This window comes from Jaculus jaculus, chromosome 2 (genome assembly GCF_020740685.1).
Source record: "Jaculus jaculus isolate mJacJac1 chromosome 2, mJacJac1.mat.Y.cur, whole genome shotgun sequence".
Lineage (NCBI taxonomy): Eukaryota > Metazoa > Chordata > Mammalia > Rodentia > Dipodidae > Jaculus > Jaculus jaculus.
Genome location: NC_059103.1, coordinates 81,505,057 through 81,524,491, shown reverse-complemented (window position 1 = coordinate 81,524,491; position 19,435 = coordinate 81,505,057). Strand labels below are relative to the sequence as shown.

The 19,435-nt window shown below is 39.3% G+C and overlaps 1 protein-coding gene across 2 annotated transcripts in view; it reads left to right on the top strand.

Annotated features, from left to right (window-relative positions):
- Hpgds (hematopoietic prostaglandin D synthase) overlaps positions 1 to 19,435 on the top strand; it is a 53,477-nt gene that overhangs the window by 13,615 nt on the left and 20,427 nt on the right. Inside the window, exon 3 of one of the 2 annotated variants that reach the window (XM_004658559.2) lies at positions 18,868 to 18,960. In XM_004658559.2, the coding sequence (XP_004658616.1) occupies positions 18,868 to 18,960 (93 nt within the window). Of the gene's footprint in view, positions 1 to 18,840; positions 18,961 to 19,435 lie in introns of both variants that reach the window. The other variant, XM_045144062.1, reaches the window with a different exon arrangement.

The window sequence follows — 19,435 nt, the reverse complement described above, 5'->3', positions numbered from 1 at the left end:
AGTGCATGATGTCAAGACCAACAATACCATGATAACTTGTATATTGACAATAAATTGTTGTGTGCCTTTTTGGGAACATGAACTCCTTAAAAGTCATTTCCATGTGATCAATTTTGGGGAGGAAGAAATTTGTCTCCTTGATGGGGTATAGTGTCTTATTTCCTTTCTCAAGAAACTTTGCCAGAAATAGTCATAGTTCTTCTGAGATCAAAAGTCACTCAAGGAATTTTAAAGCAGTAGGCATGTGACAGGGAACATTCATTTTATCCACAAATTTACCAAGTCAAGATGGTTATCAAGGAGCATGGATATTACAGGTAACAGATTTTTTTTCCTTTTAGTCTTTAAGCTTAGCTTTCTCAATTTTAGCTTTTTCTTTAAGTATTTTTCCTTCTACCCTGGCTTTTAGTTATGTTACTGAAAATGTAATTTTTGCTTTTTCTTAATAGTTGTATAGATTCTTAATGTTGAAAGGAATCTTAAAATTCATGATGTTGTTAATCCATAATCTCAAATGACTTAATCAACAGAGTCCCAACATCAAATTGCCTTCAGGATAGAAATTTCCTTGGCAGGGGCTGGAGAAATACCTCAGCATTAAGGTCCTTGCCTTCAAAAGTCAAGGACCAGAGTTTTATTCCCCAGTATCCATGTAAAGCCAGATGCACAAGATGTTGCACGCATTTCTAGTTCATTTGCAATGGCTGGAGGCTTTGGCATTCCCATTCTCTCTCAATCTCTCATAAATAAATAAACAAATAAAATGAATTTCTTTGACATAAACTCCAAATTAGGTATAATTGTTTTGCTCCATGAAGCTGTTAAAGATTAGGGTCTTTCATTCTTATTGATCTCTTACCCTTTTATTTCATTTATATAGGGTAAGCTATACTGTAGCTAATGTGAAGTGTGAAAGAGGGAGGTGACACATGCTGCCTCTGAACAGGAAGACCAGAAGCAGTATGCGTCACTTCCCACTCACCATGGCAAGAACTTACTCAGTTGGTTGATCATATATTACTGCAAGGGAAGCTAGGAAATGTGGAGTTTTATCGAGGATAAGCATGTGACCAGCTAGAAATTCAGAGTTCTTACATAATGAAAGAATAAATATTCAGATGTTTCTATCATAGATAATATTGGCTTTCATCTCATGTTCACTTTAGCAGTGCTATCTGGTGTTTGAATCTCTCTAGGATGTCCACTCTTGGTAGGAGCTAGAATTAAGTAGATATCTAGTCAATACATTCCATTATTGAATATTTCTATTAAAGAGTTGTTCTTGTCTGCATATATATTTACAGTTTTTCCTTTCTTATATCTGCAAGCAGAGAAAGTGAGAGAGAGAGAGAGAAGAAAAGAGAGACAGACAAAGAGAATGGGCACCACCAGGGCCTCTAGCCAGTGCAAATGAATTCCAGAAGCACATACCACTTTGTGTATCTGGCTTATATGGGTACTGGGGAATCAAACCTGGTTCCTTAGGCTTCACAGGCAAGCACCTTAACTGCTAAGCCATCCCCCAACCCCCATTTTTCCCTTTGGATACAAGAGTTTGGGGTGTTCTTGAGAATAATACAGCCTTTCTTGGCTCTTAGTTGGGTTGCAGCACAGTTAGGGTACCGGACACCACAGTCACACAGCTTTTACTGTCAGTGGTCTCCATGTTCTTGTCTTATTAATGCAATGAATGAAATCCACAGACCCCAGAGGATGACGTTTTGAAAGATTTTATTATAGATCTTAAGAAAAGGAAAAAGGGCAGAGCTCTTTCTTTAAGGCAAGAGGGGGTCTTTGGAAAGGAGAAAGCTTTCCTGGTATCTCTGACTAGGGTCTTCTATGGGAACTCACTAGATGGGAGGTGAGCTGGTCAGTCCAGGCCCCATGCCAGGTGACCAGCTACTTTGTAATATTTTCACATCTTCTTATCAGATTTCTAAGAAAGGGAAACTCTTTTAGGAAGGATGATTTAAGGAAAAAAAATATGAAACAGATCCCATGCCATATGTTCAGGCATCTAAGTAATCTTATTCATGTCCTTCTGTCAGGTTTTAGGGAAAAAGAGATAAGGGAAAAATTAAGCAGACCCCACCCTTGTGGGCTCAAAGACATGTTCTGAGTCTAGATAATCAAAAGGACTTTTTAAAAATATTTTATTTTTATTTATTTATTTATCCACAGAGAAAGTGGGAAGGAGGGAGGTAGAGAGAGAGAATGGGTGCAACAGGGCCTCAAGCCACTAAAAATGAACTCCAGACATGTGCACCCCCTTATGCATCTGGCTAACGTGGGTCCTGGAGAAACGAACCTGGGTCCTTTGGCTTTGCAGGCAAATGCCTTAACCATTAAGCCATTCCTCCAGCTAGGACTGTTTTCTTTTGGAAGGTGCTCTCTTACCCAATTTATGTCTCATTTCCCCCTTGGAAAAACATCACTCTAACTGCCTCATTTTAATATTATTAAGAATATAATATATAAGAACTTTTATTAAACAGGGTGTGGTGGCACACACCTTTAATCCCAGGATTTGGGAGGCAGAGGTTGGTGGATCACTGTGAGTCTGAAGACACCCTAAGACTACATAGTGAATTCCAGGTCAGCCTGGGCTAGAGTGAGACCCTACCTCCAAAAACCAGCCCTTTTGCAGGATGGAGAGATGGCTTAGTGTTAAGGTGCTTGCCTAAAGCCAAGGGACCCAGGTTTGATTCCCCAGGACCCACATAAGCCAGATGCACAAAGTGTTGTATGCGTCTGGAGGCCCCCGTGTGCTCATTCTCCCTCTCTCTGTTTCTCTTCCTCCCCCTCTCCCCGTTACTCTATCTCTTTATCTATCTCAAATAAATAAATGAAAATAAAGTCAGCCCTTTTGGTTATATTTAATTGTGGTTCCACATTTTAAAGCTTGCTAAAATGAGATTTTTCTTCAGTTTGGTGACTGCCGTATTTGAGGATGGGTGCTAAAGTAAGCCTGATGTACTCTGCCTGACAGGTGACATGTGCCACAATTCCTCAGCAGTCCTCAGAAGCTTCAGTTTGCAAACAAGGATCTGATTTGTAGGCTCCTCTCTGTAATTGCTCTGGTTGGTAGCACCTTTCTCAAGATATGGCCCATAGAACTACTGGGTAACTGACCTCAGTTCAAAACTCATGTACTAGGTGCCTGACCTGGGCAACTTACATAAATGCTTTTTACAGTGATAAATGAGACAACAATTGACACCAACTTCCCAGGCTTCTGAATACTGGAAGACTAGTGGGCATGTCAAACATTTCATACAATGCTGAGCCCAAAAGAGGCTCCCCTAAAAGTTAGGCATACCATCATCCTCTGATTTACATATTTTGCTTCAAAGTAGGCCTTCAAGTTCATGTCCATTTTATCTGAGACTCTGTTTACTCATAAGTGTACCTGTCTAGCATGCAAAACACCTGGGATTATAAATTTCCAGCACCACGTAAAATGGGCATTATGGTGCACACCTTTAAAATCTCAGTACTGGGGAGTTGGAAACAGGAGGCTCAACAGTTCACAGTCATCCTCAGCTACATAAGGAATTCAAGGCCAGCCTGTGTCAAGTCAAAAATAGTTTATGAGTTGGGAAGCTGGTTCGTCAGTTAAAGATGCGTGCTTGCAAAGCTTCCCAGTCCAGGTTTAATTCCTCAGTACCTACTTAGAGCCAGATGCACAGAGTAGCACCTGCATCTGTAGTTAATCTGCAGTGGCAAGAGGCCCTCGTGTGCCCATTTTCTCATTTTCTCTCTCTCTCTCTCTCCTTGCAAGTAAATAAAAATATTTTCAAATAGTTTATGAAATGTATATATTATGATCTTGTTTGTAACGTATGTTTCTTAGTTTGGGGTGGTTGTAACAAAACTGAGGAAAACATTGTGAAGTAGGAAAGTTCTATTTTGTCATATAGTGAGAGAGGTTTCAGTCCACCATTGGCTCGCTCTGTGGCTTTGGGCCTAGGGTGAGGCATATTATGGTGGCAAGGGTGTGGTGGAGCAGAGCGACTCACCTGACAGCAGCCAGGAAGCAGGCAGAGAGTAACAGGAAGGGATTATTGCAGGTATAAGGTATAATGTCAAGGCACTTCCTCCAGGTCAGCCCCACCTTCCACAGGTTTACCACCTCACCATTGTCTGTCCAGATTGGAAACCATTCATTAGATCAGAGCCATCACATCTCCCACTCATCCCTGGGTTTGCCTCGCAGGCACCTAAGTGCACATAACTAAACTCCCAGGCTGCAAATGAACTCCAGACTCACACATCACTTTGTGGATCTAGCTTTACATGGTTAGTGGGGGGGGTCAAACCCAGGCTTGTCAGGTTTTGCAAGCAAGTGCCTTCAACTGCTGAAATATCACCCAAACCCCCACTTTATCTTTACGTATATACATTTTCTATAATTTCTACAATTTGCTTTGTTAAAAAATAAAAAGTAAAATGTGATTTACAGATAAAACATTACAATTTTATCTGCTATGAATTTGACTCATGTTTGTACACTAAAAGGCTTCCATATCTTTTTTTTTTTTTTCTTTTTTGGTTTTTCAAGGGTTTCACTCTAGTCCAGGCTTTCCTGGAATTCACTATTTAGTCTCAGGGTAGCCCTGAGCTCACGTGACCCTCCTACCTCTACTTCCCAAGTGCTAAGGCTTACATTTCTTATTGTATATTTCAAATCATCTCTGGTCAAAATAACTAAATTCTAACTCATATGTAAGTCAAACTCTATCATCTTTAGAATGTGTTTTTAAATAATAATTTATACAATTTGCTTTGAGACTAAACAAACCAATAAAGGTGTTTTAAAAAGCAAAGTGTTACATATATATGACAATATATCATATAATACATAGTGTTTGGTAAACACAACTTTAATTTTTCTTTATATGTATTTATTGTTATTATTAACAAGACGTTTTGTATGGATACACCATGTGTTAGTGTCCTCTTTTCCTTTGTCTCTGCCCCCATTCGTTTGGAGGTGCTACTCAGTAGAGTTGCAGGTATTCCTCATGGGTTTGTAGGTTATGCATTGGGGGAGCAGTAGTCAGTTGTTTTGGGGGGGAGGGAATGCCTCCAGGCATGATGTCTCAACCTTTGGATCTTACAACTTTTCTGCTCCCTCTTCTGCAAAATCCCCTGAGCTGTGGTGGGTGAATTTTAAGTCTACTTCAGTGATGAGCTCTTAGGAGTCTCTGGATCTCTATTTTGGTAGGTGTTGAGTATCCTCAGGGTCTGTCTCCTACACCCTGGCTCTGATTATCAGGAACAGTATGGAAGCATCACTCATGCTCATCTCCCCAATTCCGCTGTGGCTTGGCTGAAATGTGAGGAGTAGTTTATCTCTTCTAGTCTCACTACCTTCTGAAAAACAAGAACAGATTCTCCAACAGAGAGTGAAGTCAGCATACATTAAATGGAGTAAACATTATTTATTTAGAGAGAATTTAAGAGTATGTAGCCCCTATTTTTGCCAAAGACTAGTGAAAGCTTGACACTGGAGAAAATAATCTTTGTCTTCTTAGTATTCTGCTCTGGTTACCAATTACAGATATAGTTTCCTTTCCATTGAGTGGATCTCGTAGCCAATCAAAAAGGAATTGGTTTATCCACTGAGGCTGTGTAACACTATTGCGCTGGCATGGACATCCTGTCAGGGTGTTTGCTTCTGAGTAGCTTAGACCTCCGGTTGCTCAGATTGTTGCCCATTTCCCCCACACACATACACACACTAGCTCATGTAGCACTTTCCAGCAAGGTAGGGTTTCGCTCTAGCTCAGGCTGACCTGGAATTCACTATGTAGTCTCAGGGTGGCCTTGAACTCATGGCAGTTCTCCTACCTCTGCCTCCTGAGTGCTGGAATTAATGGCATGCACCACCACGCCCAGCCCTGTTTCATACTTTTTTGGTCTATTTTTGATTATTGTGATCTTCTTGTTGTTGGCTCTTGAGATTGGTTATTTGACTCTTCTATGTGGATTAGTCCCTGAAGTATTCTCTGTAGGTTTGACTTTGTCTTCATATAGTCATAGAGGTGACTTTTTTCATGGAAAGTTTTCCTTTTGCCATATATTATGAGGGATATTTTTGCTGACTAGAGTAGCTTGGGTTGGAAGCCATAGTTTTTTTAGATTTTGAAGTGATCCATTCCAGGCCCTCTGGCTTTCAGAGTTTACATTGAGAAATCTGAGGTAATTCTGATGGAGTTGTATGTAATAAATTGTTTCTCTCTTGCTCCTTCTAGCACTCTCTCTTTATTTTCATTGTTAAGAGTTTTAACTATGATGTGCCCTTGGAGAGCTTCTTCTTTGGTCCTGTCTGTTTTGTGTTCTATGGGCTTCTTGTATCTGGATGGGCCTCTCTTTGGAGAGACTGAGAAATTTTTCTTCAATAATTTTGTTAAGTATGTTCTCTATGCCTCTGTCTTGGATTTCTTCTCCATCTGGTATACCTATGATCTGGATGTTTGGTCATTTAGGGTATCCCACAGTCCCCTCACATTCTGTTTACTTGATTTTTTGAATTTAGCAAAGTTTTTGGCTTCCCGATCAATTTCTTTTGTCTTGTCTTCCAGGTCAGAGTTTCTGTCATCCACATGAGTAACTTTGTTAGTGCGGGGTTCTAGAGAGATTTTTCTAAGCTCTATTTGACTTTTGTTTTCTGTTGTGTTATTTTGCATCATGTCCATATCTTTTTTGAGGTACTGTATCAGTTTGAGTTCTGATTTTCTTGATGCTTCCTGGAATTCATTCTTATACCTTATCAAGTCTTCATAAAGCTTAATCAATTGTTTATTGAGAACTTCCATTTTTTGATTCTCCTCTAATTCATTAATATCTCTTTTGAGGGTTCTTACATTTTCTTCAGTCAAGTTAAGTGTACTGTCAAAAGCTGAATGCTCTAAGAGATGATTCTCTTCAATTTCATTGATATTTGCTTCCAATTCAGCAATTCTTTTGATCAGGGTCTCATCTGTTGTGGTGTTTTTATTTTGGAGTGGAATTTCTATTGATCTCTCTATGGTTTCATTGGAGGTTTCCACTGTGGTACTAGGCATCCTTGGTGGAGATCTTTCAGTTTTCTGAGTTTCCTTGGCTTTTTTACATTGTGGTCTACCCCTCTTGGAGAGAAGTAAGTTCTTGCTCTTGTGGGATCACCAGAGGGTGTTCTGTTTTAAAAGTGAACTGGGTTGGTATCCTGGTATAGGATGGGTTACAACCACAGATGTGCAGATTGTGGAGATTGCAGGTACATCATAGGTACTTAAGGAACTGGGAGCTCTGGCTTACTCACCCACTTGCACATACTCTTAAGCACATGGGAATCATAGGTTGGGGAACAAGGCACCAAGAAGTTACAAAGCTGGAGGCAAGCAGCCTTCTCCTATTGTGGCCCATGTACCCTCTGACTCAGGGGAATAGGGATGTAAGTACCCAGGGGCCAGACAGGATACCTATCAAAAGGCCTGTTTCTACAGCCCCCACACAGGGGTCAGGCCTCCCCAAGCCAGGCATAGGAGAACCTATAGGGACCAGGAAACTGGGAGGAGCCAGGGACCAGGAATCTGGCCTATTCATTCCACACTGCACCACTCAAACCCTCCGGTGCACACCGTCTGGTGCATGGTATCCAGGAGTTGCGAACCCAGGGCACTTCAATCAGGAAGGTGGGACAAGAGGCCTGCTTCTGCAGCAAACTCTCAGGGTCCATGCAGCCCCAAGCCAGTTAGTTGCAGGAGGACCAACCAGGATGAGGAAAGTGGGAGGAGCCCAGGGGAAGAGGGATCTGGCCTACTCACTCTGTGCCGGCCCTGTGCACCCTCCAACACAGGGGTGACTTTATTTTTGATATAGAGTCTCATGTAGCCCAGGATGCCTCAAACATTTGGTGTAATTGAGGATGACCTTCAACTCTTAGTCCTCCTGGCTCCACTTCCCAAGTCCTAGAATTATAAGTATTGTAGGACAACAGGTATGCACATTTATTTTTATACTCACTGTAACTATTTTCACTCCATCACAATAATTAGGAGCAGTACAGCTTATGGTAAAGTGTTACAAATTCAGATCACAAAATTTCCCTGAGCCATGTTGGGTTCATTTTTGATGTGCTTCAGTGATGAGGTGTTAGGGGCCTCTGGGTCTCTAGATCTCTGATTTTGTAGGAGTTGATTTTTCTCTGTGTTGATCTCCTTCCCCCTTGTGCTGGTATCTGGTTCACCAAGAAAACAGCACCCTTGCTTGTTTCACCAATTGTTCTTAGTTTCAGCCACCCTTTTGAGGTATGATGGGTTGGCTCTCTTATTACGATCTACATCTATCTGAAAAAGAGAAGCAGATTCTCCAATGTAGAGTAAGTTAGCACCAGGACAAATGAGATAACCCTTTTTTTTTAATAGAGAATTTAATAGGTGTAGGCCCTCTTGTATCCCACGATTGATGGTAGCTTGATAATGGAGAGTGGGCTTATGTTTGGATATGGTTCTGACTTGTTTCCCAGCACCAGCTATCGGTCCCTTACCACTGAAGGGATCAGTTAGCTGAATGGAGAGCAGCTGGTTTCCCACCATGGCTGTGTGCCACTATTGCACCTGTGTGGGCATCACAACAGGTTATTTGCTGCTAAGTAGGTTAGACCATGAGTTGCTTGGGCAGATATTGGTCTTTTTCCCCCAGTCACCCATGTAGCACCTTCTGGCACTAGACACGCTGACTGTCTGAGGACTGACTCTCTTCCAGCTTCCAGCCATGCCATTCCAACTACAGCAATTCTCCTGTGAGAATTTCAGCTTAACAATCAGTATAGAAAAGAAGTATCAATACAACCCTGGATGTCACATTGAAAGCCACATCAGGAATTGCTGATGCTCAACATGCAAGTTAGGAGAGATGCTTCTAGAACTGGGATAGGACCTTGTCAGAACAAAACAAATAGCCACAATCCTGAACTCATATCATACATGGCTACTTGGTGTTTTAAATGTGGTAAGCCCTAATGAGATATACTCTAAGTTTCAAATATATATCATATTTTCAAGATGTAGTTTAGGAAAAACATTAAAACACCCCATTATTTCATTCATTATATTGTGTAACTGTTGAAATGATAGTATTTTAAAAAACATGTAGGTTAAATAAGATGTATTATTAGAATAGTTGCTTAGTTCTTTTTCCTGTTTTCATAGTGCTTCTGAAAATTTTAAACCACATAAAGTGGCTAACATCTTTGGCTTGTAGTTATTGCCAAGTGTATGTGGTAGGCAAAGTTCTAAGATAGTCCCAAGTTTCCAAGCCTCTAGGAACCTTTCTCCAGTTATTCCATCAAATACTGATGTAAGTCCCAGTTAATTCATCAAGTGCTGACTTAAGTGCTTCTCTCATGGGATTTTGGAGATATAATTAATGAACCAACCAGTAGCTGTTAAGCTAGAGGGTTATCTAGGTGGTCCTATACTAATCACTCAAGTCTTTTAAAAGCAAAGAGCTTTCTCTGGCTGGTCACTGTCAAGGAACACTCTAGCTAGCCTAGATGAAAGGATCCTGGTTGTACACTGACCCTGGACCCCACATGGCAAGGAATTATGGGTGGTTTCTCATTGCTGACAGTGGTCCCAAGCCAAAAGGTGGGAGGAAAGGGACCTGAGTCCTGTGAGGCCACAAATTTTTCCAGCAAACACTGAGCCTGGAAAAGACCCTAAGGTGCAGAGAACTGTAGCCTTATTTGACCCTTAGCTTTCAACCTTATGGCCTGACCTACAGAGACCATGACATAATAAATTTCTGGTGTTTCAAGCTGTAAAAAAAAATAAAAACAATTCAGATTACTTCATAGTACATACAGTGATAAACATTTAAAAGTTAATTTTAATTAAAATATTGGTCATTTGAGCCAGGCATGGTGGTACACACCTTTAATCCCAGTACTCAGGAGGCAGAGGTAGGAGGATCACCATGAGTTCTAGGCCACCCTAATACTACATAGTGAATTCCAGGTCAGCCTGAGTTAGAATGAGACCCCACCTCAAAAAGAAAAAAAACGAGTGTTTATTTGTAAATGTTATGCTTCAAATAACCAACATGTCCTAGATCAGAACAACCAAGGATGGAAAACAACTGGATCACACTACATGTATCCCTACCACCCCCAACACACAAACCCACCATGTACAAAACCCACATGTACAAAATGTGTATGCTTTACTTTTTACTATAGAAGAATAGCTCAAATGCATTCCAGATACATTGCAAAATAAGTCTAGGTGTCTGGGGAGATGGCTTAGTGGATTAAATCACTTGCCACCTAATTCTCAATACCTGAGTTCAGAACCCCATATCTCATATAAAAGTTGGCAATGCTGTGGTAAACTGTAATCCCAGTGTGCCTATAGTGAGAAGGGAGGCAGAGATAGGGGGATTTCCTGGAAGCTCACTGGCCAGTTAGAATGGTAAAAGAGCAGTCAAAAAGACCCTTCCTCAAACAAGACGACCTGAAAGTTGTCCTTTGATCTCTAGAGTGTATGTGCATGCCTGTACTCATACACAAAGAAAGACCAGATACACACAAAAAAGAATAAGAAGAAGGAGAAGAAACAAGGAGGCTGGAGAGATAACTCAGCAGTTAAGACACTTGCTTGCAAAGCCTGATGGCCTGGATTCACTTCCTCAGTACCAATGTAAAACTAGATGTGGCTGGAGTGGCAAGACGCCTTGGTGTGCCCATTCTCTCTGTCTCTTTCCCTCTGTGCTTTCAAATAAATAACTAAATAAATAAACATTTTTTAAATAAAGAAACAGGACTGGAGAGAGGGCTTGGTGGTTAAAGATGCTTCCTTGCAAAGCTTGAGGGTCTGTGTTTGATTCCACATAAAGCCACATGCAGTAAGTGGCACATGTTTGGAGTTCATTTGTAGTGGTAGGCAGCCTTGGCATGTCCACACTCACTCTCATCAACTCTTTATTTCTGTTTCTATTGCTCTCTCAAACAAATAAAATACATTTTTAAATTATTTATTTATTTATTTATGAGAGAGAGAGAGAGAGAAAATGGGCATGCCAGGGCCTTCAGCAACAGCAAACCAACTCCAGGTGCATACACCACCTTGTGTATCTGGTGTATGTGGGTTCTGGGGAGTCAAGCCTGGGTCCTTTGGCTTTGCAGGCAAGTGCCTTAACTGCTAAACCATCCCTCCAGCCCATAAAATACATTTTTAAAAAAGAAACAATTCTAAAAAATTGGACCTCAAAGGAAAAAATGCAAGAATATTTTCAACATAAAAACACAAACCAAAGCCAGGCATGGTAATATATGCCTTTAATCCTAGCACTCAAGAGGCAAGAGATAGGAGGATCACTGTAACTTACAGGCCACATTGAGACTACATAGTGAATACCAGGTCATCCCAGGCAAGAGTAAGACCCTACCTTGAAAAACCAGAAGAAGAAAAGGGAAAACCACAAGCCAGTGGAGTTGGACACTTTTGAGTTTGAGTAAAACATATATTCTATTTAAGCTGTATTGGAGGGGTGACATTCAGAAATTAATATTGATAATAATTTTGTTTTTCCTAAATTCATCTAAAATGCCTAGAACCATCTCAAATAGGTACTTCAAACTATTAAATTAAGCCACAATCTTAATTTAGTTAATATCTATTCTTTGAGAACTAATGCATAGCTTTAGAAATAATTTCCATTATATAACAAAATTTTGTAATGACCAAGTGTATATTATTCAGTTTCTCAAAGCAGACATAATGCTATATAGCATTACCACAGAAGTCATTAAACATAAATTCAGTCTTAATTTAGCTAGTGGGTTTCTAACAATTCCTACATAATGAACAATAAATTACTGCTTTGTAACAAATAAAATTTTGTTTGTAGGATTATATCCTTTTTAAAAATCTCTATGAGGGGCTAGAGAGATTGCTTAGTGGTTTAGGCACTTGCCTACAAAGCCAAAGGACCTAGGTTCTATTCCCCAGTACCCTTGCAAGTCATATGCATAAGGTAGTACATGCATCTGGAGTTTGTTTGCAGTGGCTATAAGTCCTGGCACACCAATTCTCTCTCTGTCTCTCAAATAAATAAATAAAAATAAAATATTTTGTTAAAAAAACTTAAAAATCTCTATGAGCACATTTGTTGTGAAAAAGCTAACATAGTCTGGTGTGCTGGCACATGCCTTTAATCCCAGTACTCAGGAGGCAGAAGTAAGAGGATCACCATGAGTTCAAGGCCATCCTGAGACTACATAATGAATTCCAAGTCATCCTGAACTAGAGTGAGACCCTACCTTGAAAAACTGAAGAAAAAAAAAAGTTAAAGCTAACATAGTTGAAATTCACATATGATCATTACCACTAGTCTAAACAAATTGTAAAAACATAAGAGATGCAACAGTCATTAAGTATCCAACTATGCACTGCCATGCTGAAGCATGCTCATTTCTTTCTCTGTAGACACAGAGGAGGTACTGACTACATAAGACTTCATTCCAGTGGAGAGAATGTACTAGAACATAGAGAATGTACCAGAAACATACACGGTTTAGGAGAACACCTCAGCAATCCCATTGATTTTTTTCATGGTTTTCTTTCTATGAGCCAGCTCATGCTCAGCCTCCTGCTTATCCACATGTGGAAAGTCTATGTCAGAGTCAATATTCTGTTTCTCTGTTTTCAAAACACTTCAGCTGGGCATGATGGAGCACACCTTTAATCCCAGCGTTTGGGTGGCAAAAGTAGGAAGATTACTGTGAGTTGGAGCTAGCCTAAGACTAATAGGGAATTCCAAGTCAGCCTGGGCTAGACCAAGATCATACCTTGAAATACACATACACACACACACACACAAAAAAAAAAAAAAAAAAAACTCTTTCAAGCTAAGTATATCCAGGACGCTGAGGTAGGAGTATTGCCATGAGTTCAAGGTCAGCCTGGTCTGTAGTTCAGCTTGAGCCACAGAGAGACCCTGCCACAAAAATAAATAAATAAATAGAAACAACAAATAAACAAGCTTAGGAAGTTCTACTCTGTTAAGAAAATGAAGTCATCTATGTAAAGTACCATGATTCAAGAGCTACATTGGCATAATATGAAAACAATTACTATTGAATTGTAGAAAAATCTGAGAATCCAAATCCCTGTTGGTAAAAATGCAAGTATGTTGCAGAGATATTTTATTAGCTCCTGGCCATGTGCCAAATGCCACGTGATGCTGCAGACTGCGCTGGCACTACCGAAGGGTTACGTTCCTTCTTGGGAATGACGTATCTATCTCCAAGTGCCTCGTGTAGCGACTAGCATATGGTTGACAATCCAAAAATGCTGAATAAATAAATCTGGCTTTAAAAAGTGCTATATGAGCCGCGCATGGTGGCCTTTAACCCAGCACTGGGAGACAGAGGTAGTAGGATCGCTGTGAGCTCGAGGCCACCCTGAGACTCCATAGTGAATTCCAGGTCAGCCTGGGCTAAAGTGACACCTACCTCAAGTGCTATATGAATGAATGAATATATATATATATGTATATATATATATATATCACTCTAATATATACATATATATATTCACTCTATCTAATATATATACATATATATTATACGTACATATATATATATATATATATATATATATATATATATATATATATATATATATATATATATTAGATAGAGTGAGAGATGCAGAGAGAGAATTGGTGCCCCAGGGTCTCAGCACTACAATCAAACCTCAGATGTTTGTGCCACCTGGTGGGCATGTTCTACCTTGTACTTGGCTCACCTTTGTGCTTATGTGGGATCTGGAGAGTCCAACATGGGTCTTTGGGCTTCCCAGGTAAATGCCTTAACTGCTAAGCCATCTCTCCAGCCCAAAACAATTTTTTAAAGTTCTTGTCTTATCCAATTTAAACCCCCCAAAAGTGGTCCTTTTAAAAGACTTGTGTCTGAATCGGCCGTGGTGGCTCACGCCTTTAATCCCAGCACTCTGGAGGCAGAGGTAGGAGGATCATCATGTGTTCAAGGCCACCCTGAGACTACATAGTGAATTCCAGGTCAGCCTGGACTAGAGTGAGACCCTACCTCAAAAAACCAAAAAAAAAAAAAAAAAACCAAAAAATAAAAAAAGACTTGTGTCTGTAGGGTCTAAATTTTCTTCATTTCCATTAAGTAATGTCTTTAAAGGGACAGGTTAAGATTAAGGGTTATATTTGGAACTATAAAAACAAGTAGCCAGATGAATAGTATATCTTAAAACTAACAATAATCAATCTAAATTGAAACTATAAAATCTTTGATTTTAATTAATCCATCTTTATACAGTACTATATCAGTGTATTATTTATGTTTTTATGTTTCTATAATGTTCACATAATATCAAATTGTGTAAGTAAATGGACATATAAATTAAAGCTATTTTGTTAAAAAAGTGCTATATGAAATAAAGTTGTTTTAAATTTTTTTATTTTTATTTTTTTTTATTTATTTGAGAGCAACAGACAGAGAGAGAAAGAGACAGATAGAGAGAGAGAGAGAGAGAATGGGCATGCCAGGGCCTACAGCCACTGCAAATGAACTCCAGATGCATGCACCCTCTTGTTCATCTGGCTAACATGGGTCCTGGGGAACCAAGCCTCAAACCGGGGTTCTTAGGCTTCACAGGCAAGCACTTAACTGCTAAGCCATCTCTCCAGCCCAAAATAATTTTTTTAATGCTTCTTTGTGTATGGTTTTCCTTATTAAAACAGTAGAATGTATCTCTGTAATCAGGGCAAATCCTAGATGTAGATTTCAACAGTACCTTTATTAAATTCTGTTTCTACTGGTCAGTGTTCTGTCTTTCCATCTGAAAAAATCCTACTTAGTCACCAGTGGTCCAGGCAGCAAAGAGAAAAGCTTCAAAGCATCAGGATTAAATTGTCACAATTTAATTAGCTATTAGTGCAAATCTCACTTATGTCCTCTTTTGGATTATTTTAATCCCTGACCAAGAAAGATGTAGGGCTACTTTGATGAAGGTTGCACGCATCATTCAGGGAGCTGTCTGTCCATTGCAGCAATAATTGAGGTTGGTAAAATTAAAGTATTAAAATAAACGGACACAAAATCATGAGGCATGTGGAAGGATAGGCAGGCAAGATGCCATTAACGCAGGGATTCTTGAAGTTAGAGAAGGATACACAAACGCAAGTTGTGCAGCATTTTGCCCTAGACTGGTGCTAAAGGTCAGACAGGCAAAAAAAAAAAGTCACCTATTATGTTGAGCATGGAAAACAGCTATATCCATATGTAAGCTGAATATAAAGTACAGGGAGTCTCAGAGATGACTTAGCATGTAGTGAATAGTGAGCCACTCCAAACCAAACTTCTAGGGGCTGAAAAGATTGCTTAGTGGTTAAAGGCAACTGCTTGCAAAGCCCGCCTGCTGAGATTCAATTCCAAAGTCATCCATATAAACCAGGTACAAAAAGTGACACAAGCATCTGGTGTTTACTTGCAGCAATAGGCACATGCACACATATTCACACATATACAAGAATAAATAAATTAATTAATAATTTTTTTTAAATCAGACTCCTAAAAGACAAATACCTAAATTCAAGTCACTGCTGGGTGTGGTGGCACATGCCTTTAATCTCAGCATTTGGGAGGCAGAGGTAGAAGGATCACAGTGAGTTTGAGGCTATCCTGAGACTACAAGACTACATAGTAAATTCCAGGTCAGCCTGGGATAGAGTGAAACCCTACCTCAAAAAAAAAAAAAAAAAAAAAAAAACCACCAACAACAAAACCCCTCTATATTCAAGTCACCTTCCTTCTAATCTAGTGACATTTTCATCTTACTCCCCTATTTCCAAGTATTTTAGGTAACATTTTAAGTGCACTAAAAGATTGTTTTGTTGTTAACTTACCTATCATTGACTTATTATATATTCTTAAATATAGGTGAGACTTAAATAGTGTTTATGCAGTGTTTCTTCAGCCAGGGTTAAGAGAACTAGGTAAACACAATTTGGGATGTTTTGGTATTTCATAAATTTACTGGCATCTTTGTAACCTCCTACCCCCAAATCTCAACTTTTTGATATCTAAAAACATTCTAAGTTCTGTTTAAGAAAAAGAAAGGAAAAAGCAATGCTTTTGGTCTGTGTACAGGGCTGCCACATACTAAGAATACATCCTACTGAGCTACCCAAACTGTCCCCTGTTTTAGACCAACCAATGCACGGCCAATGCCGTACGAGCATGGGGGGGGGGGGCAGCATGCACTATGAGAACGTTCACATGGCGCCCCACCTTCAACCTCGCTCTTTTCAATGCTTGTTAAGCTATCACCAGCTCTATCATCTTCAGTACCACAGTCAGAATTAAAGCTATTTTCAAAAACTTTGAAACAGTTCAAGGTAGAATTAAAGTTATACTAAGAAAACACAATCTGGCATGTGGAAGAGTATATTTAATTACTAAGAGGATATTATATGCATGCTAAAACTGTTTCAATTATTATAAAAATTTAGTGTCACGTTAATATAGCTCTCAAAAGATTACTATAATACTCATTTCAAACTGGAACTCTCATAACTTAAACAGCCATTAGGAGTCTCACAGTAATTTAGTTAATATAGAAATACAACAGCCTTTTAATATGTATTCCCTTATTGTTTTCTACTTCTTATTTTTATGGCAAACATGTAAGATTTTGGGGAGAGTGACCTCATGGCAGTTTAAAGAGAGAACAACCTTTGTGCATAGTATAATGTACATTCATGAAGAATGACCATAGGATATGCTATAAGTTGAATCAAAAGTCTCATAAATTTGTGATTCCTTGATGTTTCAATAAAAACAAACACAAAGTCTCAGTTTAAGCTATAATTACTAATTGATCCACTTATGCAACTAGATAAAACACAAAGAAGGGATGGTTCCAAAACTTCAGCATTCTTTTTCATACTAACACTCATAAATTGTAGAAAATGAAGTAATCAATTACATGTACTGAAACCCCAAGACAGAAATCTTAGAAGGTATTATTATGGCTTTCTCATTGGCATTGCTAGTTTAAAATCCAAAACTCAAGGAATAATAGTATCTAGACAGAAAAATGTTTCCACTGACATTTAAAGCTAAGCACATTTTGCTTGCATAGATTAGTACTGCTTGAAGCCTCAATCATAGAAGTTCTTACTGCAATGGGCAGCAGTTAATGTAGAGATGTGTAACTGGTCAAACTGGCGAGAATAAGGGATTTCTGCGAACTCACTCTCCAACAGGACATCTAAACCATGCCCTCCAGGGCTCAGGGAACCCCTCAGAAGGGGCGGAAAGAATGTAAGAGCAGGAGGATAGGGAGGATGGCTGTGAAATGTTGTCTTCTGGATATAACATGGATATGACTGATGAACTCACAACAGCTGTAGTTTCCCACGATTGAGCCTGTTGATACTTCCACTCTGCTATTGAGGGGAAGATACCTGAACCCCAAGGCCTTTAAAAAGCAGCTATGGCTGCTGGGAGAAAGGGGGTCTTGCTCACCAGTAGTGTAGCCACTAGGAGGTTGCCCATTCCACAGTAAAGACGCCTCCACCCAGATCAAGTAAGTGGCCCTAACTTAACTCAATGGATTGAAAAAGAAAAGAAATGAAAGTAAATGAGGTTTAATGGAAAAGAAGGGTACCAAAGGGAGGGGAGAGGAATAAAAGGGTTAATGGGGGGAATTAGATCACTATGTAGCTAGATAATGTCAAAAATAGAAAAAGTGGAGGGGCTGAAGAGATTGTTCACTAGTTAAGGCATTTGCCTGCAAAGTCTAATGACCCGAATTTGACTCACCAGTACCCATGTAAAGCCACAAGCACAAAGTGGTGCATGCATCTGGAGTTTGTTTGCAGTGACTAAAGGTGCCAGCACACCCATTCTCTCCCTCCTGACTTCTCTCTCTGCTTGCAAATAAATAAATAAAGTATTTTTAAATAAAATGTGAAAAAATAAGTAAAAATGAAAAATACCTAAGATAAAAGCTAACAGTTTGCATGGAACAAAAAAAAGTAAATAATGCTAAAACAAATGCTAATTATTTAGTGTAATGTACAAAAAAAAAATCATTTTTGCACTGAGAAATAGCTCAGCAGTTAAATATGCTTGCTTGCAAACATTATAAAAATTATGATTTCAGCAGGGCGTGGTGGCGCACACTTTTAATCCCAGCACTCAGGAGGCAGAGGTGGCAGGATCACCGTGAGTTCAAGGCCACCCTGAGACTACGGAGTTAATTCCAGGTCAGCCTGAACCAGAGTGAGACCATACCTCGAAAAACCTAAAAAAAAATAAAATTAAATTAAATTAAAAAATTATGATTTTAGCTTAAGTACACTGTAAGTAAAAAGCATAAGCGATCTTTTACATCGTTTACATAATTCCACACTTTGTCTTGCATCTTTGCTCATATTTGTTTTGAACTTCTGAAGATAGTGCATAGAAGCAGCATGAGCACTCTCACCTCCGCTGAGGTTTCAGGAAGAGGGATTCCGTGCATCTTGTTAAATCCTGAGTCTGTTTTGTTTCTACTGCTCTAGATGGAAAACCACATTTCCTTCCTACTGGGACCATAGGTTCTTCTTTAGTGTCTCCAGAAGGGCAGACATCCTCAAGTGATTCAGTATTATTTATGGCAAATACACAAAGAAAGCCCTCCCCAGGCCTCATGAACTGATTTCTCATTGAGAGGGAGGGGCAGGGAGAAGAGGGCAGAGAGGACTTGGGAAAGAGCATTCTTTAAGCATTCTGCGACTTCAAAATCGTCATCATAACACTGCTTTGTTCTGAAGCTGCTTCTCAACTTGTTCTGTCTGAAGCTCTTCCATTTGGCAAAATCCCTGTTTTGGAAGTTGGGGGACTCACCCTTCACCAGAGCCTGGCAATAGCAAGATATCTGACCAAAAACACAGGTAATATATTTATTTTTTAATAAAATTTTTTGAATATTTGAACAAATAAATGTGATATTTATTCAATACTTAATAGCTGTATTATTTAATATTATTGTACAAATGAGAATTGAAATAAAAACTGGAGCAATATAAATGTACCATCCATATCAGCCTAACCTCTCTAGCTTCCCTAGACAACTATTCTATATTTATCTATTTAGATAAAAAGAGAAAGAAAGAATGGGCACACGAAGACCTCCTGCCACTGCAAATGAACTCCTGATGCACATACCACTTTGTGCATCTAGCTTTACATAGGTACTGGGAAATCAAACCCAGGCCATCAGGCTTTGTAAACAGGCATTTTTAACTGTGGAACCATCTCTCCAGACCTTTTTTTTTTTTCCTAATTTTGCTTTATTTTACTTAATTTAATACTTTATTAGTTTCTGTTGTTGTTGTTGAGAGAGGGTCTTACTACGGAGTCCATGCT